Raw genomic sequence first — 25,258 nt, forward strand, 5'->3', positions numbered from 1 at the left:
TTCTGAATGCCCTTTTTCTGTTCCAGGATCCTATCTACCACATTATATTTAAATCATCATACCTTCTTACTCTCTGACAGTTTTATTCCTTTTCTCCCCTTAAGAAGTTTTAATTATTTTTGGTAACAGCTTGAGATATAATTCACATATCATAAAATCTGCCAATTTAAAGTATACAATTCAATGGTTCCTACAATATAGTAGGAACACAGTTGTGCAACAATCACCACAATCAATTTTAGAATGTTTTCATCACCCCAAAAAGAAATCCTTACCCTTCAACTATTACCTCCCAACACTTTCCCCTTTCCTGCCAGCCCTAGGCAACTACTTATCTAGTGATCTATACATTTTCCTATTCTGCACATCTCATATAAGGGAACCATACACTATGCACCCTTTGGGACTAACTTCTTCCACTTCTAATGTTTTCAAGGTTCATCCCTGCTGTAACATATTTCACTACTTCCTTTTTTTAATGACTGGCTAATATTGCATTGTACGGATAAAGTATATTTTATCTACCTGTCAGTTGATGGATATTTGTATTGTGTTCATGTTTTGGCTTTTATGAACACTGCTGCTACGAACATTCATGTACAAGTTTTTGTGCGGACATAAGTTTTCATTCCTCTTGAGTATATACCTAGAAGAAATGTTGCGTCAAGTGGTGACTCTATGTTTATCTTTTTGACAAACTGCAAGACTGTTTTCCAAATTAGCTATGCCATTTTACATTTCTATTTAGCCCTCTTTCTACAAATATGAAATTGAAACCCAAAAGGATCAAGTAATTTGCCCAAGTCCATATAGCTGAGCAGCACAGGAATGGAGGTGCACCCAGGTGGTCTGTCCCAGAGTCCTAGCTCTTGAGGATTATACTCCACTGGTGGAGCCAAGAGAAGCAAAAAGATAACCGATCTTCTCACCATTTCTGATTCTCACTCTTCTAGGAAGGATGCCTATTCTCTACATCCTGTTGAAGAAGCCTCTCTCTAGACTTGGAATCCACAAATTAATGGAGGTGGGGAGAACAACAAAGAATCACAAAGGAGAAATAAAATTATGGCAAAAAAATATTTCAATGAGGGGCGCCTGGGTGGCTCAGTCAGTTAAGTGTCTGACTTCGGCTCAGGCATGATCTCACAGTTTGTGGGTTCAAGCCCCACGTTGGGCTCTGTGCTGACAGCTTGGGTTCTGTGTCTCCCTCTCTCTCTGCCCCTCCCCTGCTCATGCTCTCTCTCTCTCTCAAAAATAAAATAAACATTTAAAAAAGTGTTTAAGGGGCGCCTGGGTGGCGCAGTCAGTTAAGCGTCCGACTTCAGCCAGGTCACGATCTCACGGTCCGTGGGTTCGAGCCCCGCGTTGGGCTCTGGGCTGATGGCCCAGAGCCTGGAGCCTGTTTCCGATTCTGTGTCTCCCTCTCTCTCTGCCCCTCCCCCGTTCATGCTCTGTCTCGCTCTGTCCCAAAAATAAATAAAAAACGTTAAAAAAAAATAAAAAAAAATAAAAAAGTGTTTAAAAAACATTTCAATGAAAAATTGGTATATATTCTGAAATTCTTTTAAATTAAAGGGAAAGCAATGGTGCATACTAGCAGTAGTCAGGTACAAAAAGGTTAAGGTAATGAGAGTTCATGCGTGAGCCATTCTTTACTTCCTTGAATGAGAAGAAATGGGTTTTAATCTACAGAATGACAAAGACTTCCTCATCACTATCAGACACTGAAGCTCTATTGGAACCCTTAGGAAACCATCCAGGAACATTATTATTATGACTTAAATTGAGTCCTAGCTAGGAGACAGGGAGATGAACAAAAGGACCAGCAGTCTTGTGGTTCCATGACTTTAGAGATTTTGTGCAAACATATATGCCACAATCTTTGGTCCACAGACTCAGAGTCCTTTAAACCAGGACTAACTTACCCTGAATAGCAGACAGATATACAAAGGTGTCTTCATGCTCCAAGTTCTCCAAGAATATCTGCAACCACAAAATAAAGGAGTGATATGATTTGCAAAGAAAAAACAAGATATAAGTGACCCTTATGGCAGCCTCAAAAGAATAAATGCTTTTCTTCTTGTTTGTCTTAGCCAGACATTGGTCTGACTTGAGAATCTTGTAGGGAAGACGGTGTATATGTTTGAAGACCCATTTTTACAATAGTTATAAAAGAGTACCAGTTAGAGGAAGATACTTCTTGAAGTGGCCAAGTATATACCAGAAGTAGGCATGGAAACCAAGATCTGGAAGAAGAATCTTCAACGTTTGCTCCACTACAGGCCATGGTGGGCAATACTCTCACATGTGACACGACAGACTACCAGTCATGAAACACAAGATGCCAAGTGTGGGGTTATGTCCAATTGATGGCATATTTGCTCTAATTTCATCCTTTTCCCTTGCATTCAGAAAGTATATGGAAATGCAAGTGACAGAGAGATGTTACTGAGATAACCCTGAATCTGTTCTAATTTATTTCTTTAAATCTTTTGCACATTTCGGCACTTCAGTTGACGTTAGTTACAAATTGTCTTCAACAGATTGTCTCACAATTGAGGAACGCACTGGGGTGTCAACTGCAGAGAGTACTTAAGCTTATGAAGAAGATAAGACAGTGACATGTTAAGTTTAGGCCCTAATATGAGGGCCAGAGAAAGACAGCAGCCATATGCCCATTTTTTTCCTGCTTGGGAGTCTAGGGGAAGGACGGGGGTATCTGTTCCACATTTAGTGATGCATTGTTCACGGGCACAGTGAGTCTTGATACCAACTTGATGCTGCTGGTCCCCACATCTGCAGCATGTTAGGGAGAGCCGAAAATTAGTTTAATTGGAAAGAGGGCCAGGTTGGAAGGGGTGGGATCATGTAAGGAGTAAAGGAAGCTTAATCCAGGGTAGTGGCCATGGGAATAAAGAAGAAGAGAGAGAGAGGTATTTGACAGACTTCTTGGAAAAAGAATTGACAGGACCTGACCAATCATGCACAGAAGATGAAGGTTAAACAAGTTCAAGAAAATCCCAAAGACGTTCATAACATTCACCATCTATTTGGTGTATGAAGGGATATCTTTGGTGACTGATTACTCAAAGGAGATACATTATTTGAGGCTTACAGTAATATTTTAATGGCAGCAAATCCTTGGCACATTAACAGGCCTTGGTTTTCTCATCTTAAAATGGGGATAATACCAATATTGCAGGTGTTGTGAGGACTAGAGACAATGTCTGAAAGGTATAGGACCAGGCTCAATAAACAGTGGTTATTATTATTATACTATTGATTCTAACACTTCAGTGACTAGAGATAAATGTTTTCAATCAGAATTATAACTCTTAATCTAATGGCTAAAGAATATGAAAGAGATGATAATTATGATGGGGAACCTTTTTTAGATGCTCATTGTGTGCTTATCTCTATAATTAGTGCTTTACGCAGACTTTTTTTTTCAAGGTGTCAGCAGGCTCATTCATTCCAACATACATATATATATATATATATGTGTGTGTGTGTATATATATATGTATATATATATATATGTGTATATATATATATGTATATATATGTGTGTGTGTGTATATATATATGTATATATATATATGTGTGTATATGTATATATGTAAATGTATTCATTCATTCATTCATTCATTCATTTTTTAAGTAAGCTCTATGCCCAACATGGAGCTTGAATTCACAACCCTGAGATCAAAGGTTGCCCGTTCTACCAAGTGAGCCAGCTAGGTATCCATACACGACTATTTTATTTTAAATTTTAAATATTTTTCCTTCTTTTCTTTTGTTTCTTTTTTCAGATTTTATTTTTATTTTGGGGGTGCCTGGGTGGCTTGCTCGGTTAAGCGTCTAACTCTTGATTTTGGCTCAGGTCATGATCTCATGGTTTGGGGGTTCAAACCCTGTGTCAGGCTTCACACTGACAGCTTGGGATTCTTTCTCTCTCTCTCTCTCTCTCTGTCTCTGCCCCTCGCCCATTCAGTCATGCTCTCTCTCTCTCTCTCAGATAATAAACTTAAAAAAAGAATTTCTTTGGGGCGCCTGGGTGGCGCAGTCGGTTAAGCGTCCGACTTCAGCCAGGTCACGATCTCGCGGTCCCTGAGTTCGAGCCCCGCGTCGGGCTCTGTGCTGACTGCTCAGAGCCTGGAGCCTGTTTCCAATTCTGTGTCTCCCTCTCTCTCTGCCCCTCCCCCGTTCATGCTCTGTCTCTCTCTGTCCCAAAAATAAATAAACTTTGAAAAAAAAAAAAAAAAATTAAAAAAAGAATTTCTTTTTAAGTAATCTTTATACCCAATATAGGGCTCAAACTCACAACTCCAAGCTCAAGAGTTATATGCTCAACAGACTGAGCCAGTCCAGGTGCCCCTAAATCTTTCAACACAAAGCAGGTCCTACTGTTATTACCCTCACTTTACAGATGTAGAAATTGAGGGGGGTGCATGGGTGGCTCATTCGGTTAAGCCTCTGACTCTTGATTTCGCCTCAGGTCACAATCTCATGTTCGCAGGATCCAGCCCTGTGTCTGGCTGTGCACTGACAGCACAGAACCTGCTTGGGATTCTCATTCTCCCTCTCTCTCTGCCCTTCCCCCTTGAAAAATAAATAAACAGATGTAGAAATTGAGGTTCAGATATTTTAAATGACTTGTCCAAGAAAATGATCTGGGATTGGATCAGTAGTCTCTAGACTCTTTGCTCTTAATCTCTAACCCATACTGAGGTCAGGAAAATTACCACAAAAGGGAAAAGATCCCCAACCAAGTATACATTGTCTCCCACATGCATCTCTCATGTACACAACAGACTCTTCACTGTGATGGAGGGAGAAGGCAGGAGTGAGGGGAGCCAGTTCTGCACAATTCCCCTACAAAGGGGGCCCAGAAAAAACAGGTGGCTTCTCTGGGAATTTGCTCATGCTGTGCCTTCCCCTTTTCTTTCCTGTTCAAGCTCAACTGAGTGGTCTCAGGTGGTTATCTAAGTCTTTCCTGTGTCTACATCTTGCCTCCTCAGAACAATTACAATTTCCCTAAAGGTGGTCCAGGGCAGGGGCGTCTGGGTGGCTCAGGTGGTTAAGAGTCCAACTCTCGGGGCGCCTGGGTGGCGCAGTCGGTTAAGCGTCCGACTTCAGCCAGGTCGTGATCTCGCGGTCCGTGAGTTCGAGCCCCGCGTCAGGCTCTGGGCTGATGGCTCAGAGCCTGGAGCCTGTTTCCGATTCTGTGTCTCCCTCTCTCTCTGCCCCTCCCCCGTTCATGCTCTGTCTCTCTCTGTCCAAAAATAAATAAATGTTGAAAAAAAAAAAAAAAAAGAGTCCAACTCTCAGTTTCAGCTCAGGTCATGATCTCGCGGTTTCGAGTTCGAGCACCACATTGGGCTCTGTGCTGACAGTGCAGGGCCTGGTTGGGATTCTCTCTCTCTCCTCCTCTCTCTCTGCCCCTACCCTGCTCACACTGTCTGTCTCTCTCAAAATAAATGAATAAACTTAAAGAAAATTAAAACAAAAAAACCCAGGTTGTCCAGGGCAGTGCTTGGTACATAGTCAAGGCTCCCAGAAAGCTGCCCCACTCTGCGTGCATGTGTTTTCCCAGTATGTTCTACTTACCTTGAGAAGCTTCTCTTGCATCTCAAGGGCTTTTGCTTCTCTCTGCTCTATCCAGCAGGAAAGAGTTCGCAGGGCAGCAGCCCGCGTTGGAATCTGAGGATCATAAGCCGATAAAATAACCTCCTGGAGCTGGTCTGTGGTGATGCTTCCAGACTTGTGGTTTGTAGTAGTTCTGGACGCACTGACCTCCTGAGCAATGGGTGGAGTGTGAGATTTCAGGCCCATTTGCCTGGATTTCTCCCGGCTTTGCTGTTGTTCGAGGTCAGACCCATTACTGTTCTTTTCATGACTGGTTTGTTGCTGTTCTTCTATTTTCCCTTCTGGATCCTTTCTGTTCAGGGTACTTTGGGCAGCCACACTGACAGCATCGGTGGAAAACGCCCCATGGGTTGAGATGGTGATGCGGAGATCAGCAGCGAGCTCTTGGATGACAGGGTCAGGGTACATATTGGAGACCTTCTCCAACAAAGGCAGCAATTGCTTCAGGACAGCGAAATCACCTGACTTCAACTACAAAATGAAAGAACAAATGCCAAACCCAAATTAATATAGCAGATTTTAATAATGCCTAAGCACAAGGGAACATATTCTGAGTAAGATCTTATTCATGGTGTAATCAGCATAGTCTAGCGCTCAGTAACTATTGTTGAATAATTATAGCTAACACTTATTAAATACCGTGTGCAGGTATTCTTCTGAGTTAAAAATAAACTAGTGATGTACATGATTACACTTAATTTTCAGTGGGAATTTAGTGGGAACCTGGTGGGAAAAACATGATTATCCTATGGTTTTAATTTGCATTAGCCAGACTACCAGTGCTATTAAGCATCCTTTCATGTTGTTTGGCTGTCTGCATTGCTTTTTCTGTGAACACCCTGTTTACATCCTTTGGACCCACTTACCTGTTAGACTGTTTGTCTCTACAGCTATTCTCACCATCTCAGGTTTTAGTACCCAGACATATGGTAAAATTATTTTCCAGATTATTATATTTTGACTTTTATTATCTTTTTTACTGCATTATTGTACTTTTAACTTCTATGTACCTTTTGCTATAAAAGATGAGTTAATATTAGCAAAGTACTTAGTGCCTGACACATAGTAAGTGCTATGTAAATGCTTTAAAAAGAAATACAACAAAAAATACGCACATATTCATATCCCTATAATCTAGTTATGATTATTATCTACATTATAAATGGGGGAAATGAGGCACAGAACAGTTAAATAATATGTACAAGGTCACACAACCTGAAGATGGTGAGATATGAATTCAGTAGGTCTGGCGCCAGAGTCCACACTCTTACCCAATACCCTACAGAGTCTCACTTGAACAAATAAAGCAGTTTTTTTTTTAAATTTTTTTTTAACGTTTATTTATTTTTGAGACAGAGAGAAACACAGCATGAACAGGGGAGGGGCAGAGAGAGAGGGAGACACAGAATCTGAAACAGGCTCCAGGCTCTGAGTGGTCAGCACAGAGCCCGACGCGGGGCTCGAACACACGGACCATGAGATCATGACCTGAGCCAAAGTCGGACACTTAACCGACCAAGCCACCCAGACGCCCCTAAAGCAGTTTTTTTTTTAATGTTTATTTGTTTTTGAGAGAGAGAGAGCATGCATGAGAGTGTGGGGAGGGGCAAGAGAGAGGGAGACAGAGGATCCAAAGCAGGCTCCGCACTGACAGCAGAGAGCCCCACACGGGGCTCAAACCCACAAACTGTGAGATCATGACCTGACCTGAAGTCAGACACTTACCTGACTGAGCCACCCAGGCACCCACAACTAAAGGAGTTCTTAACTACATTTTCTAAAGTGGCTGGTCAGCATACAAAGGCATCATAGGTCTGGAAGGTATCGAGACAATAATTGGCAAGAGGGAATTTTTCCTGGAAAGTGAGAGTGAAAATTACATAAGATTTTATTCTCTCCTGCAGCTTTGTTCTATAATGCCATATGCCTTACTAGGAAAAGTGTATGTGCAGGCAGTAGAGAAATGAGAATCAGTGAGAATCTTTTTCTCTTTGAAAACACTAGAAATATTATCATATGAGGCTTCATGAGCCCTTGATATTTGAAAACCTTGTAAGTCTTAAAATCCTTTTTAGAACAAGGCAGGGTATTTATTACTAACTCATTCACTCGTTTCATTATCCAACCAACCAATCAACCAACTGCCTGTGTAAGATCTATATAATATTTTCATTTAAACTCTAAGTCCGCAGAACTGTTACTGTTTGTTTTCCCCATCACTTTCCTTCCAAGTAAATAAAAACTTGAGGTTTATGTCAGGTTTGTACCTATAGAATTTCACCACACACACCCCTCAGATTCCTTTGTTTAAACATTAGGAACTCTACAAAATTGACAGAAGGTAAAATTTCTAGCTTTGCAGAGTATGTTAACCTATCTGCATGTGTACGACAACTGACTACTGCATTGTTACTATATCTTAAAGGGAGAAGAGAATATGTATGTCCAGAATAAAAATTATGTTATCTGAGTAAAAGGCCAATTTTATCAGGAATCTGTAGAACTGGGAGAGATATTTTAGTAATAGAGAGTGATAGATATTTAGATAATTTTGTGAGTATTACCATTATGCTAGACTTCAGCTCGTGCCTCTGTAGTATTATGGGCATTTGTTTTTTTGTTGTTGTTTTTTTTTTTTTTTCAACGTGTATTTATTTTTGGGACAGAGAGAGACAGAGCATGAACAGGGGAGGGGCAGAGAGAGAGGGAGACACAGTATCAGAAACAGGCTCCAGGCTCTGAGCCATCAGCCCAGAGCCCGACGCGGGGCTCGAACTCCCGGACCGCGAGATCGTGACCTGGCTGAAGTCGGACGCTTAACTGACTGCGCCACCCAGGCGCCCCTGGGCATTTGTTTTTACTTTAAGTGTCTGAAATGGGAAAATCTATTTATAGCAGGAGTGTATGGCCTCTTTTTCATTTCTATTGTACACAACAATTACTTCTTAAAAAAAAAAAAAAAAGAGGGGCGCCTAGGTGGCTCAGTCGGTTAAACGGCCGACTTTGGCTCAGGTCATGATCTCGCAGTCTGTAAGTTCGAGCCCCGCGTCGGGCTCTGTGCTGACCGCTCAGAGCCTGGAGCCTGTTTCAGATTCTGTGTCTTCCTCTCTCTGACCCTCCCCCGTTCATGCTCTGTCTCTCTCTGTCTCAAAAATAAATAAACGTTAAAAAAAAAAAATTTAAAAAAAAAGATAACTAGACCAATGGAACAAAATAGAGAAACCAGAAAGAGACCTATATAAATATAGTCAACTGATTTCTTTTAAGTTTATTTTTTTAATTTAAGCACAGTCGCCACACAATGTTACATTAGTTTCAGGTGTGCAACACAGTGGTTCCAATATAATCAACTGATCTCTGCCAAAGAAGGAAAGTCAACACAATGGAGAAAAGACATTTTCAACAAATGGTGCTGGAACAACTAGACATTCATGCAAAAAAAAAAGAATTTAGACACTGACCTTACACTATCACAAAAATTAGAGAGAGAGAGACAGAGCATGAGTAGGGGAGGGGTAGAGACAGAGAGAGGGAGACACAAAATCTGAAGTAGGCTCCAGGCTCCGAGCTGTCAGCACAGAGCCCAATCCGGGGCTCGAACTCACAAACCACGAGATGATGACCTGAGCCGAAACCGTGAGTCAGTGACTTAACCGACTGAACCACCCAGGTGCTCCTAAATGGATCATAGATTTAAATGTAAAACGCAAACTATTAAATTCCTACGAGAAGAGAAAATCTAGATGACCTTGGGTATGGCGCTGACTTTTCTGATAAAATACTAAAGAAAAAAGTCCATTAGAGAAATAAGTGATAAGCTAGATTTCACCAAAATTTAAAATTTTTTCGACTTTTACTCTGCAAAAGACAATGTCAAGATAAAGAGCAGACAAGCCACAGACTAAGGGGAAATATCTGCAGAAAGACACAGCTGATAAAGGACAGTGATCCAAAATACACTAAGAACTCTTAAAACTCAACAATAAGAAAACACGCAAGCAACCCAATTTACAAATGGGCAAAAGAGCTGAACAGACCCTTCGCCAAAGAAGATACATACACATACAGCATATGAAGAGATGCTCAGCATCATATGTCATCAGAGAATTGCAAATTAAAATGAGATACCATTATATACCTATTAAAATGACTAAAATCCAAAACACTGACAACAGCACAGCTGGTGAGGATGTGGGGCAAGAGGAACTCTCATTCATTGTTGGTGGGAATGCAAAATGGTACAGTCACTTTTGCAAGACAGTTTGGCAGTTTCTTACAAAACTAAACATACTCTTACCATATGTTCCAGCAACTGATCTCCTTGGTATTTACCCAAATGACATGAAAACTTCTGCCCATACAAAAACCTACACATAGATGTTTATAGCAGCTTTATTCATAATTGCCAAAACTTGGAGGGAACCAAATGTCCTCCAGTAGGTGAATGGATAAATAGATTGTGGTACATCCAGACCATGGAATATTATTCAGCACTAAAAAGAAATGAGCTATCAAACCCGACATACATGGAAGAACCTTAAATGCCTATTACTGAGTGAAAGAAGCCAGTATGGAAAGGCTACACAGTATATGATTCCAAGTAAGTTACATTCTGGAAAAGGCAAAACTGTGGAAACAGTAAAAAGATCAGTGGTTGTCAGGGGCTGAGGGGAGAGAAGGGTGAAGAGGCAGAGCGCAAAGAATTTTAAAGGCAGTGAAACTATTGTGTAAACAATATCATAATAATAGATGTGTGTCATTACACATTTGTCAAAACCCATAGAAGTGTTCAGCACCAAGAGTAAACCGTAATGTAAACTGTAGGCCATGAGTGATAATGTGTCAATGCAGAATCAAAGACGTAATAAATGGATCACGCCAGGGCAGAATGCTGATAGTGGGGGATGCCGTGCTCTCTGGGGCAGAAGGTCTATGGGAAATCTGTGTAACTCCTGCTCAATTTTGCTGTGCACCTAAAACTGCTCTAAAAAAGAGTCTATTAATAAAATACCCAACCATCTTTTCTTCCAGTTTTCAAGCTTCTTAGTCATTGTTGGATTCATCTTATTTGAGCGAGTAACTTCCCTAATCACCATAGGTGTAGGTGGATTCTGAATCAAATAGTTTACAAGGCAATTAAAGTTATGCATTCCTTCAGTTTCATAAGCCTACAGATTTCCCACTATGAGAATAATTAGGGAAATCTAAGACTACAGGTGCCAACTATTTTGTTCACAGATGTTCAAAAAAATGTTGAGGTATAAAGGAATATTCACTTAATTGATAGATGAGAAAACGGAACCACTAAGTAATTATGAATTATTTTTCAAGGGTCACCGGAGGCCATATCAAAGTTGAGAATTAAACATAAAGCCCTCATTTCTACTCCTGTCACTGCTTCTCATCACAGATCTCATATCCAGACTCCAAAATTCTGTGTAGAAGGCCTGAGGCCTGAAGGAGCAGCCCGCAGGTGAGTGACAGATTCCTTTATCTGGCTGCCTCTCTTCCAGGATCTCTGGAAGGCTTCAGGAGTGGAATGGGCAGAGCTCTGTCAGCCCACCTCTATGATTTATTTCAGGGCGTCAAGAGTGAACCAGTTAGATGGTGAGTTGTTCTGAATTTCTGCAAGCTTTCAAATTTAAGAACTGGGGAATGGACTGGTAGGGAGGGGTGGGATTGGGGGTATGGAGTAGTGGGAGGGAGCACACCTGCTAAGGGAAGCATGAGGACCAAAGTGACAGCCAGAGGACAGCATGCATACACTGAAAAAGCCCCACAGGAGGCTCTACAAAGCTAGCCTAAGGGGCATACGTCTCCTCATCCGGCCTTACTCTGCTCCAGAGTACTTTGGGAGAATCTGAGGGTTTCTTCCAGCAATAAAATGCTGACCTAATTCCATAAAATATTTATGTGTATTCTTTGTGTACTCATTTCTATATATCACCTATGTTTCTCCAGATACTTTGCTGAATAGTTAACATGTCCAGTTCTCATCTGTGTCACTGAATTTATTTACAAGTGGTATTTTAATTTTGGTTCTAAGTCAGCATGCAGTATGCCCTGTTTTATAATAAGCCACACATAAAGATACTAATATGAATCTTTTTTCAAAAACTTAAGAATTCATCAGATTTACCACAGCCACTAGAAGGTAACCTCCATGAGGGCAAAGAGGCACATGATAAATACTTCTTTTTTTAAAGTTTATTTATCTTTGACAGACAGAGAGAGCAAGGGAGGGGCAGAAAGAGAGGGAGACAGAGAATCCCAAGCAGGCTCCATACTGTCAGGGTGGAGCCCAATATGGGGCTCGAACCCACCAACCATGAGATCATGGCCTGAGCCGAAGTCGGATGCTTAACCGACTGAGCCACCCAGGTGCCCCAATAAATATTTCTTGAGCGAGTTCACTCTATGATACTCTCAGAAAATATGGTATGAGACCTCAGTATTCGGGTTTGAGTCCCAGCCCCACCACCCTGACCCTCCAAGCTCAGATCAGCTCCATGCAGTGGTGCTATAGGGGACACGGGCCCTGAAACATCATCAAGAAACTTTACCAACATCACACTTTTACTGACGACCAACCTTGAAATTTAGAAAATGAGTTTGGAATTACACTTGTCTTGTTAGCAGTCTTAGACCTACACTTTCTCTAAATTGACTCCTCTTCCTAGATACTGTGCTCTAATAATCATCTTAATTACATAAATTAGAAAGGAAAGAAAGAAAAGTTTAAATGCTGTTAGATTCTGTTTCATCAGCTAAAACAATGAACTCTAATCAGAGATTGATTTAGTATAATCTAGACTCTGAAGCAAAAGTCCTAGCCTGACAATGACCATCTGAAAACATAATTAAGAATCATGATTTTTTTTTTCTATTACAAAGACAGAAAACCTAGAATTACTATAGAAGCCCCTTATGAATCCATGAGTCAAACAGAAAAAAAAATTAAGAGATCTAGGGCAAAAGTACAGGGTGACATGTTTATGTTCACTTAACCAAATGCAAAGTCAGAGGAATGCAGAATGTCATCAGTGAGTCAGGATTGCTCATGGAAGGGCAGAGACAGGTAAAGGATGTACATTTGCATCAGCTAGGTGACTCGTCCTTAAAACATGACTAATTTACATAGCCAGTCCCCAAACAACGGGCTTTTAGAAAGGGAAATGGAAATATCTGTGTTCTATTTTCCATTTGGGACGTGGTACAAAATTATAGGTGTTAAGTAAGAGAAAAGAAAAACATAAAGACCATACTCTCAACTTATGGAGACAAAGACTATTCTTAATATTCAACCAGAAAAACAAAAACCAATCAGGCCAACCAAATCCAATAATACAACTTAATAAAAACTAGTCCACTGATGAACCCCTCCTTGACAATTTAATGGCAGGGATATATTAGGACTTCAGAAAATGAACCAAAAATGTTTTCTTCAAAGTACATGGAAAATATAAAATTTGGAGTGCTAAGTACATCTACCAGGAAATGGGCTTCACATTAACAACAGACCCAAATAAAATTCCTCTCCCCCTTAAGGACAAGCTTTGAAAGGACACAAATTCTAATACATCACAAATCAATATCAGATTTGAATCTTCATATTAAAAAATCCATTCCCAGAGGGTTCTCCGCTCATTGCTACGAGTCATGACCCGTCTGATTTTGGGTCAGATTTCATTACATTTGCATCAAGCTTATTCTGCCTTCTTACAGTCTCCTAACATACACACATGCCCACCTCCCTTCTTGTCCGGCACTCCTCTGACTCTCGGTCTCTGTAACTCAGCTACACACTGGCTTCTGTTAGTGTTTAAATATACCAGGCTCTTTTCTGCTTCCCAGACTTTGTATGTGATGTTGTCTTTTAATGACTTTCCTCCATCTGCACCCCGCACACTCCCAAGCCTCTATTCACTGTTCAAATCTTAGCTCAAACTTCTACTTCTCGGTAGAAACTTCCCCAGCCTAGGCTAGATGTTATGTTCTCTTGATACCCTCCTCTTTTCTTTTCAGGCACTTCATTCAATTCTAAGTATATCTTCTTTTTTTTTTTTTTTAATTTTTTTTTTTTTAACATTTATTTATTTTTGAGACAGAGAGAGACAGAGCATGAACGGGGGAGGGTCAGAGAGAGAGGGAGACACAGAATCGGAAACAGGTTCCAGGCTCTGAGCCGTCAGCAGAGAGCCCGACGCGGGGCTCGAACTCACGGACCGTGAGATCATGACCTGAGCCGAAGTCGGACGCTTAACCGACTGAGCCACCCAGGCGCCCCTCTAAGTATATCTTCTGAAGAGTTATTTAGTGTCTGACTCCCTCACTGGCTGTAAGCTTCATGAGGGTAGGGACCACGTTTGCTTTGTCCACGGCAGTATTCCCAGACCCTTAGCTCAGTGTCTGGCACAAAGCGGTAAGCAATAAATATTTTTCAAGTGAATGAATTTAAAAATTACCAACTAAGTATATAAAAGATACATGCACGGGACACAAAAACTTTAACAGGCCACATGATGTGGGTTGAACAATGGATCCTGTGCTAAAACAGAACTATTCCAAACAGATGGAGTCCTAAGCAATCAGGAGGTTATCCAAGTTTTCCCCCAACTACAGCAGTGGGGACAAGGTCTGAGTTTTGGAGAGCCCTCGGAGTAAGGGGCAGAAAACCTAGCATTCGCCACAGATGCAAAACACTGTGCCAGGTATTTCCAAATCGAGCTTGTGCCAGGTCAGAAAGGGCCCTGCTCTTCTGACAGTGAAGTCTGAGCAGGGGACGGGGTGGAAGTGGTACGATCTTCTCGTCCTCTGCTTTGGGGAGCATTCTCATTAGCAACCTGACCTGTTTATCCTAGTCCTCCTGAGCGCAGCCTCATTCTGTTTTCTCACAAGGGTGAGAAGGGAAGCAAGAGGTTTCTCTCTTTCCTCTTCTCTCCTCCCTCTGTCCAGGTGGGGCTCATGTGTGCCACTCACCTGAACAGCTCCTCCCAGCATGACAGCCACCAGCCCCATGGACATGCTCAGCGTCTGCGATTCCACGGTGCTCTCTGCCTGGTGGGCCAAGCTTGCACACGCTCGCTGCAGGGTTGCTGCAACAAAGTCCACAACCTACACAGAAATAGAGTTTAGAATCAGTGAGGAATAAGAAAAACAATCTCAAAATCCTCTTTACATCCTATGTCCACATCCTCACCTTCTTCCTCATCAACACATGAAGGCAAGAACCTGCAAGAACAGGCATGGTGCTCAGTGTCTTACATGCACAGTTTCACCTACATCTCACGTCAGCTCTAGGAGGTCAGTGTTTCTGTCCTCATTTTTTTTCCCTAAGGTAAACTCTACCCTCAGTGTGGGTCTTGAACTCACAGCCCCACGATCAAGAGACACATGCTCTACCGACTGAGCCAGCCCAGATGCCCCCGTCCTCATTTTTTGATGAAGAATCTGTGAGCTGCTCAAGCCCATACAGTCAATAAATGAGAAAGCCCATTTATACTTTCCCAAATGTTTTAATATACTAATCCAACTTCCTTGACTTTTCATGAATTTTGCCAGGAAATTAAAATGAAAAATAATTTGAGACTTTCTGACCATCTTAAAGGGTCCTAAATCTGCTTCTCCTAATGAGGCTTCCTCAAGGACTCCCCTGCCCCAACCCAGTTATGAAGGTCTGATTCCAATAAGCAGAGAGTGGGGGAAAAGGCATTCAGTATTATCTAGAATAGAGTCCTCAAACAATCAATACAAATGATCCAGCGTCATTTTTTTAAGTATCAAATATTTTTAAAGGATTCAGATCATTCATATATAAGATTTTATACAGCATTTGGCTAACAATTAAGCTTTAAATGGAATTAATTTCGTCAACTTCATTTTAGCAGCACTTGTATTAATCACCTTAAGTAGAAATACCTTTGAATAAAAGTGATCATACACACATCCGTGCTTGCGCACATACACATGTGCATGCACGCACACACACACGCATATTTAGGATTAATGGCTCAAAAGGGAAAAATCATTTTGAAAGTGGTACAGCTGACATAGGTCATAATAAGCCTCTAAATACCATGCAAGCTTGCATATTTAATTCTCCGGGCAAATCACATGCTAGGCTAGAGTCTTTATTGCAAGCTTAAAGTAAGGAGAATGGCTTGTTAACACTTGTCTTTGGAGCAAGGCAGGAAACTAGAAAGGCTATTAAAAGTTCCACTTACTGAAATGAACAAATGCTGGTTGTGGCAATTTTCACCACTCTCTCAAGCCTGAGACTTTACTGATATTAGAAGTTACAGACACTGGCCTTTCTAGAGAAAATGCTACATTTCTAGAGAAAATACTTGGGTCACCTATTTTGTCTCTGAAGAGTTTCCTAAAGCACCCCTTGATTATGGGAAGCTTCTGCTTCAGCACAAATGTATTGTTAACTTGCTGGAATAGAACTATCTAGACTTTCCACTTTTTGTAAGTCCCTCTTTGCTATACATTTTTTCTTTCTTCTTTTTTTTTTTTTTAGACGCCACAAAACAAGTAGTATGATCCTATTTTTGTCAAGAAAGAAACTATGGGGGCACCTGGGTGGCTGAGTCAGTTAAACGTCTGACTCTTGATTTTGGCTCAAGTCACGATCTCACAGCTCGTGGGTTCAAGCCCTGCATCAGGCTCTGCGCTGACAGCATGAAGCCTGCTTGGGATTCTTGCTCTTTCCCTGTCTCTACTCCTCCCCCACTCATTACCCCTCTCTCTCTCTCTCTCTCTCTCTCTCTCTCTCTCTGTCTTTCTCATAATGGACAAATAGGGGTGCCTTGGTGGCGCAGTTGGTTAAGCATTCAACTCTTCACTTCAGCTCAAGTCATGATCTCACAAGTTCGTGAGTCAGAACCCCACATCGGGCTCTGTGTTGACAGCGCAGAAACTGCTTGGGATTTCTCTCTCCCTCTCTCTCTGCCCCTCCTCAGCTTGCTCTCTCTCCCCATCTCTCTCTCAAAAAATAAATAAATAAACATAAAAAATTATTTAATATGTTTAATAAATAAACATAGGAAGAAAAAAAAGAAACGATGTTTGTATACATGTAAAAAAAAAAACCCACAAAAAACAAAAAACAAAATACCTGGGAGCTGTTAATTGCAATTTGATAGCCAGCTGTTATTGTCACCCCTGAAGTGCCCTTCAAGCTTTTTTCTTGTAACAGCAAAACCGCCATACCCATTCCCCATTTGGACAACAGCTCCTCCCTGCTTCTACTCATTTCCTGTGACCGGTGGGGCTACCAGCCACAAAGATAGGTAAGAAACGGAAGCGTGTTCTAGAATTCACATACGTTGTGGAGAGGAGGAGAGGTTTTTACTTTCTACTTAAGCATTTTTGTGAAGTTACATCATCTAAAAAGCCGAATATTCCTGCAAGTTTATAATGGAAAATAGCAGTGCCCTACCGCATTTCTCCCTGTCTATGGCTCTACAGAGGCAGCCACTTTTAATAGTTTAGGTGTTTAACAAGAACATAAAGCATTTACTGTGTACCAGGTACTGTTCTGAACACATTACAGATATTAACTCTCTTAACCTCCCGATCACCCCCTGGAGCTGTATAAACCTGCTGCCGGCATTCTGGCAGCCGAGTGGAAGCGGGCTGAGGCCTCGCTGTTGAGTCTGCAGACAACAACCTAATCCTCTGCTTTTTCAGTTTCCTGCCGCCACCCAAGTTCAGCGTCGCCCAAGAATATTCCTCCAGTCTTCTGCTGAGGAGGGGAGGTGTCTGCACAAAGTTGAGGAAGGAATCCAGGAGTCTACCGAAGCTTGCAGAGCCTTTCAACCTGTTTTAAGCTCTAAATTCAGCTCTATCTTAACAGCTTAATCTAGCACCTCCAGTCTTTCTACTGTTCTGCAAGCAGAAGTAGCTTTTTATTTCCCTAAATAAAATATTAACAGCTTTATTGAGGTATAGTGCTTTCCTTCTTGACTTCTCCCCTGCAGGCACTTAAGTTTTCTGAGTTGCTAAATCAGCTATTATTTTCCAGTTTCCAAATGGTGTTATTCTCTTTTATCTGCTATCTGCTATCTCTCCTCTCCTGCTCTGTTGGCCCCTGTGGTTTCCAGAAGGAGCACATAAACACATGCATTCAATATACTATCTTTAATCAGAAGTCCATACTTAAATTTTGCGCTTCCTTGTGGTTTAAATGCTTTTACAATGAGCATGCGTTAACTTATGTTAGAAGTGTTTTTAACATATGAGAAAGAACGATCATATAAACCACTTCTACTGTGCCAAGTACAGCGATCCAAATACAGAAAGGTGTAAAGGGTGGTGATTTTCTGAAAGGGCAGAAAAAAGGAAATCTTGCTCATTCCATTCTATTTACACTAGCCTTCTTGCTAAGCCGTCCATACTTAGCTGAAACACTCTTCCCTGCAGTATCTCCCTGGCTCCCTCCTTCCCCGCTTTCCGATCTTGGCTCAAGTCATTTTCTCAGTGAGGCTCTCCACAAGCACTCTACTTACCACATGGCCTCTACATCCCCTTTCTTTGATTTTTCTCCATGGAATTATCACCGTCTAACACTCTGTGTGCTTCTGCTTGTTTGTTGTCTCTCTCCCCCAAGTGCATGTGATCCCATGAGGATAGATATGTGTGTTGTTCACTGCTGTGTCCCTCGTACCTAGAAGTGTAGGTGGCACATAGTAGGCCTTCAGTAAATATTTGTGGAATGAAGGAATTTGGGAGTTGGTGCAGGGCACTGTATCTGTACAAAGACCACTGAATGCCTCAGTTCTCTATCTTCTTGTACATCATCTGCCAACACATTTTATTGAATTTTTAATCTTTTAGCCATAAATACTTTAATACACATTTCTAACAAGGAGGTGTTTTGTTTTGTTTTGTTAACATAACCACCACATCAGGGGTGCCTGGTTGGCTTAGTTGGTAGAGCATGTGACTCTTGATCTCAGGGTGGTTAAGTTAGAGCCTCAAGTTGGGTGTAGAGATTCTTAAAAAATAAAATCTTAAACACACACACACACACACACACACACACACGTGCGCGCGCGCACACACACACACACACAACTACCATACCATGATTACACTCAATAAAAATTCCTTAATACCTTCTATTACTTGGCCCATGACTGTTGCAAAAATGTCCTCATAGCAACCGGTATGTTTGAATGAGAATCCACACACTGCATTTGGTTGAGGTGTCTCTTAAGCCCTTTCTAAGCTAGAGAAGCCCTGCATCTTTTCTATGCCATTTATTTGGTGAAGAAACTGGATCATTTGTAGTGTACAATGTCTCACACATTCTGGAACTGGCTGATTTTCCTTCCTTATGGCACTAACTTGCTCCTGTACCCCGAGTTTCCTTGGTTAGATTCAGGTTCACATTTCATGGACTTTGGTTTTTTAGTTTTTGTTTGCTTGATTGTGGGGTTTTGTTTGTTTGCTTTTTGGGGGAAGAACCCCTCTCAGGTGGTGCCACATACTTCCTATTTCATTACATTAGGAGAACACATCATGTCTGCTTACCTACTTCTGGTGATGTTAAGATGAATGACTCCATGCTGAAATATTTAGGGGAACATAAACCACTATCTACATTAACCCTGAAATCCACCAAAAATTAGAAGGAGGATAGAGAGGTGGAAATGTAGATAAATATGTGCTAAACCAAATATAATAAAATGCTAGGTGATGGGTTTACAGGTATACATTATAAAATTCTTTCAGATTTGAAGGTTTTCACAATAAAATGCTGGGGAAAAAACCATCAGTTGTTTTGGATGTATTTGACCTAATTACATTCATTATACCACACCCCTAATAGTTTCAGCAGACATTGATTACCACCTAGATCCATTATTTCATTACAGGATTGCAAAATATAAATTTGTAGGTCTCTTTTGGAATATTTTAGCTGTGATTCTTACAGAAAGAAAATTTTTCGTTCATCGACTATTTGGTTACATTGAAATACAGTGCTGACAGAAAAGGCAAGATACATGCTTTACGATCTTTCCTTTTATTTATCAATTTACAAAATAATGAGTTGATGTCCTAGTGACTTCCAAAGATACTCAAAAGGGATTTTTCGGGGGTGGGGGGGACTCAGGTTTTTATAACTTTGATGTGTTTCAATCTATTGCAGTCATTATTCTTTGTAATGCTCAAAATGCCCTAACCATGGCCAGTAGGAGATCTTTCACATTGGCTCCTGAGTGCTACTCACATGACTTCATTAATCTCAGATATCTTCCTTTTATTCAGGTACAACAAGATGCCCTGAGGCTTACAGTGTACAATACCTGCCCTAGACCTTGAATGAACCTTTAATCCAATGAGCTTTCTGTTCTTTCCGCAGGACATGATATTTAGAAACCATAATCTGGCACTAAGGATGTTTATTGCTGCTAGGTTGTCTACTTCTTGACATGGACAGTGGAATGAGCAAGGAAATATCTATTTTTTTAAAAAGAAAAACCTGTGTGCTCGCTTCGGCAGCACATATACTAAAAAAGAAAAACCTGTGAGTTCATACTAATACTTCCAACTGAAATTCAATATTATAGTGATCTTTCCTTTGATTTTATATTCATAACTTTTTTTCTCATAGTGAAAATCTTGGTTTCTAATGATATTAACAAAATTACTTATAACAAGTATTATTTATAACTTATCCATATGTGTGTATATTTCAAAATAAATACTAAAATTACCACTAGCAGTAAAACTACTAAGTGTAATTTTTTTGTGTGTGGTTCTTTTCGTCTTGATACATTTTAACCTTAGCTGAAGGATAATTTAATGGGACAAATCACTTTTGTATCAGCCTAAAACCACTGTTCCTTAATTAGAAGCAAAGGGAGCTAAGTGCAAAAGCTCAAGTAATAGAGTATTCAGGCCATTTTCCCTTCCAACTAGCATCTTGAGACAAAAACGTAGGATCTGGGTGAAAAAGTCTTTAGGGAGCTGATACAAACACAGGAGAAACAAATCACCCTAATGGGTAACACAGGATCAGTGAACTGAAGGAAGAGGAAGCCAAGAAAGAAATCATGAACATAATTCTCATTAAACAGGCATGATAAGTTGGAGCTGACAGACAGCTGCAAATTTTCTCAGCAGGAGCTATAGTGAAATGCTGCTTAGCAACACCCGAAGGCGGATGACAATGAGGACGGTACAAAGAGCTGAAGAATCAGATTTAAGCGTGAAAATCATACCATCTTACAACTGACTATTCACCAGCAGAGGAACAACTAATTCTGTAATAATGGTAAAATATGGTGACTGCACTGCCTACACTTTATTACTTTTATTTCTTTAAAAAAAATTTTTTTTTTTTCTGTTTAAGTAGGCTCCATGCCCAGTGTGGGGCCCGAACTCATCACCTTGAGATCAAGAGTCACATGCTCTACTGACTGGGTCAGCCAGGCACTCCTTTTATTTCCTATTTTTAAAAAAGCTGGTAAACATAATCTCTGAGCCAATACAATTCAGGCACTGATTCACATAGTTACACTACCCTTGAAACATTTAAAAAAAACATCTTAAAACTTTATAGGCTGTTGTGGAGATACGCTGTTAGGTAGGCCTATAAAATTTAAAGTGATCTTATCATTAGCAATTTTTTTTTTCAAATTTAAGTTTTATAGGGGTGCCTAGGTGGCTCAGTCGGTTAAACATCTGACTTTGGCTCAGTTCATGAATTCGTGGTTCATGGGCTCGAGCCCCACATTGGGCTCTGTGCTGACAGCTCAGAGCCTGGAGCCTGTTTCAGATTCTGTGTCTCCCTCTCTCTCTCTGCACCTCCCCCACTCTCTCTCTCTCTCAAAAATAAACATTAAAATTTTTTTTATTTTAAGTTTTGGAATCATGCTCAATATTTGATACATATTAGAATCATCTATGAAGCATAAAAAAATACAGATGCCCAGGCATTAATGCAGACATGCTGAATCAGAATCTCTACAAGTGGGCCAGGCATTCGTATTGTGAAAAAGACTCAGAGAATCGTATTCGCCCCCAAACTTGAAAACCCTGTGATACAACACATAAAGGTTTACAACAATTCTCAGAGCTTTCTGTGCATGAGAATCACCTCAGGAGCTTGTTGGACATGCCAGCTCCCACAATCTCTCAAAGTGTTGATCCTGTCAGTCTGCTGTGGGCTCAGTAATCTGCATGTTTAAGCAGCATTCCAGGTAACACTGAGGCAGGTGTTATCAAACCATACTCTGGGCAACATTTTTTTTTAACATTTTTGGGAAAGCATGTAAAGAAACCAAAAGAAATAAATACTACCAGCCTGGGATCTGGAATGTGGCAGCCACTGACCTGAGTGATATTTGTGAATATCTGCTCAGACATCCTCTCGCACAGAACGGCCAACAGCTGTAGAACCAGCAGCTTCTGGCCCTGGCCTTCCACAAGAGTTTGGTGCTGCTCTAACTCCAAGACGCTTTTGCTGGAGAAGCGTTTTGTTTTTAACTCTGTCTCATTTTCCATGGCCACATGAGTCAATTCCTATAGCGTGGAAGAGAAGAAAGAGTGAAGAAAAAGTCTGTAGAAACAAGGGCTTCACAAACAGTGGGAAAACTGTTTCAAGTGTATGTTTAAAGATCTAGTCTATGTTCATTGCAGCATTATTTATAATAGTGAAAATCTGGAAACAAATAAATGTCTAGGAATAAAAGAATGGATAAATAAACTGTATCTACTATACTGTAGCAGTTGAAATAAATAAACCAGGTATATATGGAAATCAAAAGAGAGAGGCCTCAAAAACAGTGTTGAATGAAAAATGGAAGTTGTACAATAATATGTGTATTATGATATCATGTATATAAAGATTTAAAACTTCATAATAAGGGGTGCCTGGGTGGCTCAGGTCATGATCTCGTGGTTTACGACTTTGAGTCCCATATTGGGCTTGCTGCTGTCAGAGCGGAGTCCACTTTGGATCTTCTGTTTCCCTCTCTCTGTCCCTCCCTCACTCACGCTCTCTCTCTCAAAGACAAATAAAACATTAAAAAAAAAATTTAAGGGGCACCTGGGTGGCTCAGTCGGTTGCGTGTCCGACTGCGGCTCAGGTCATGATCTCACAGTTCGTGACTTCAGGCCGTGCATTGGGCTCTGTGCTGACAGTTCGGAGCCTGGAGCTTGCTTTGGATTCTGTGTCTTCCTCTCTCTCTTTCCCCCACCCCCACTAGTGCTCTGTCTCTCTCTCTCAAAAATGAATAAACATTTTGTAAAAAAAAAAAAAAAAAGACCCCTTTGTTTAAAAGAAAAAATTTTAAACTTCATAATAAAAAAACATACATATAGAAAGAGAACTAGTTTGACAGACTTACTTTATCAGTATTTTTTATGACGTCTACCACTAGCCCTATTGAACCGAGACCTCAAGCCAAATAACATTTCCAAACCCTTTCTAGGGATTATTAAATGCTTTTAGTAACTTCTCCCCTAAGATATTTAGAACTAAATCTCTACTAATAGACAATTCACTGCTGTGGGTTTTATAGGCTCTTCCCCTATACTTTACATCATCAATTTCCTTGGGAAGGGGAAACCTTAAGTTCCTTAACAATTAATGCTTTACCAAAGTAACTGACAGTTTAGAGCAATGGGTTCCTAACTGCCTGGGAAATTCTGCTCCCCAGGGGGCATTTAGCAATGTGTGAGGACATTTTTGGATGTCGTAATTGGGGAGTGATACATCTAGTGGATAGAGGTCAGGGATGCCACTAAACATCCTGCAAGGAAGCACAGGAAGTCCCCACCTCCCAACAAAACATTATCCAGTCCCAAATGCCAATAGTATCAAGGTGTAGAAACCCTGGTTTATAGCAAAGCCCTTTGATTTTTGTTTTTAAACAATTTTTTTTTAATTCTCCGATTAAGAGCACATCTTCTTGGAATGTTATTTACAATGAGTGGCTAAGGAACACCTGGGTGGCTTAGTCGGTTGAACGTCCAACTCTTGATTTTGGATCAGGTCATGATCTCATGGTCGTGGGATTGAGCCCTGTGTCAGGCTCAGTGCAGAGAGTGGAGCCTCCTTGGGATTCTCTCTCCCTCTCTCTCTCTCAAAATAAATAAACTTAAAACACACACACACACACACACACACACACACACACACACACACACACACACACAGAGTGGCTAGGTAAGGGGAAAGAATGTGAATATAGGAGTTGAGAAAAGCACCAAAAAAGTGGCCCCTACTTCAAGTTCTAGGAGTGTGTCAGTCCTGATTCTCTCCTTGCATTCCCCCATAACCACACCAACCTTAAACTCCAGAGACATTCTCTTAGAATAGACACTTTACTTAGGGAAAATAATGGAGAAGGCAACACGGGAGGACAGAGAATCAGAGATCACTCTGTTTACAGTCTCAAACAGTGCAAGTAAGGAGTACAATATGCGGTACAAGTTGCTGTCAGAGATTAGAGCAAGAGGAAGCACAACCATCAGCACTACAAACAGACCTGGAGAAGGTTTCAGGTGGTTACAAAACGAAACGAGAAAGGCAGGACTGCTAAATCTCCTTCCCAAATATCTGACAAAACAACAGTCAGAAAGGATAAGGGATTACTCCATAACTGTAAAACCTGCTATTAACTTCAAAAGAGTTCTTACTGTCAACACAGAGCAAAGATTAACCCTTTCATAGATCAATAGCTATGCTTTGGTCATCTCTAAAAGCTCAGGGCAGATTACCTCGGAAAACAGTTAGATCATATGTGTACTGCTGAAGATAAGTTTTTTTCTCTTTTTACCAACCCAAAGGCTACTAAACAATAAACTGCTCTTACATCCTCTTATTATTTCTGTTAGATTAGGACCTGAATTTAAGGGGCTAAAATTACGATGGCCCTGAAAATCTGAAGGGGATCCTGGTATTGCCCTGAAATCAAGCTGACCATGTCCTTACCATGCGTAGTTCTTACCTGCAAGCAGAAGATGAAGAAGTCACCTGCCAAACCACACTCCTGGCAGTGGGATAACAAGTCCCCAAGGTGCTCAACCCGGCACTGCTCTGAGGACACCTTCTGGTACAAGGCTTCATCCTCATCTTCGTCACTGCAACATGGGGAAAGATTGATCTTGGCAGTGTCACCCAGAGATATTTTTTTTTTTTTGAAACTCAACAAAAATCTTCTGAAGTAACATGGTATCGGGGCGCCTGGGTGGCTCACTTAGTTAAGCCTCCAGCTTTGGCTCAGGTCATGACCTCATGGTTCATGGGTTTGAGCCCCACGTTGGGCTATGTGCTGACAGCTCAGGGCCCGAGCCCACTTTGGATTCTGTGTTTTCCTCTCGCTCTGCTCCTCCCCCACTAGTGCTCTGTCTCTCTTTCTGTCTCTCTCTCAAAACTAAATAAACATTAAAAAAAAATTTAAATTTAAAGTAACATGGCATCTTCGTATGGTAAATCACTAGAAAGATATCAAAACTTTGTTAAATTATTTTCCTCTTTCCCCATGCTGAAAAGGTATTTATTCTCAGAAGGGAGGATGCCGTGTCCTACATAACATACGCTAAGTGGGGAAAAGATTCATGAAGGAAGTGGCTTTTAGAACAGATGTTC

The 25,258-nt window shown here is 40.9% G+C and overlaps 1 protein-coding gene across 1 annotated transcript in view; it reads right to left on the reverse strand.

The window, feature by feature from the left end:
* The window catches only part of TANGO6 (transport and golgi organization 6 homolog), a 192,674-nt gene that overhangs the window by 110,205 nt on the left and 57,211 nt on the right, over window positions 1-25,258 (reverse strand). The window contains exons 10-14 of the mRNA XM_030298979.1: window positions 24,618-24,750; window positions 21,997-22,185; window positions 14,629-14,763; window positions 5,611-6,120; window positions 1,926-1,983 (exon numbers count right to left, since the gene is read on the reverse strand). Of these exons, the coding sequence (XP_030154839.1) occupies window positions 1,926-1,983; window positions 5,611-6,120; window positions 14,629-14,763; window positions 21,997-22,185; window positions 24,618-24,750 (1,025 nt within the window). The remainder of the gene's footprint in view (window positions 1-1,925; window positions 1,984-5,610; window positions 6,121-14,628; window positions 14,764-21,996; window positions 22,186-24,617; window positions 24,751-25,258) is intronic.

Source organism: Lynx canadensis, chromosome E2, assembly GCF_007474595.2.
Source record: "Lynx canadensis isolate LIC74 chromosome E2, mLynCan4.pri.v2, whole genome shotgun sequence".
Taxonomy (NCBI): Eukaryota; Metazoa; Chordata; class Mammalia; order Carnivora; family Felidae; genus Lynx; species Lynx canadensis.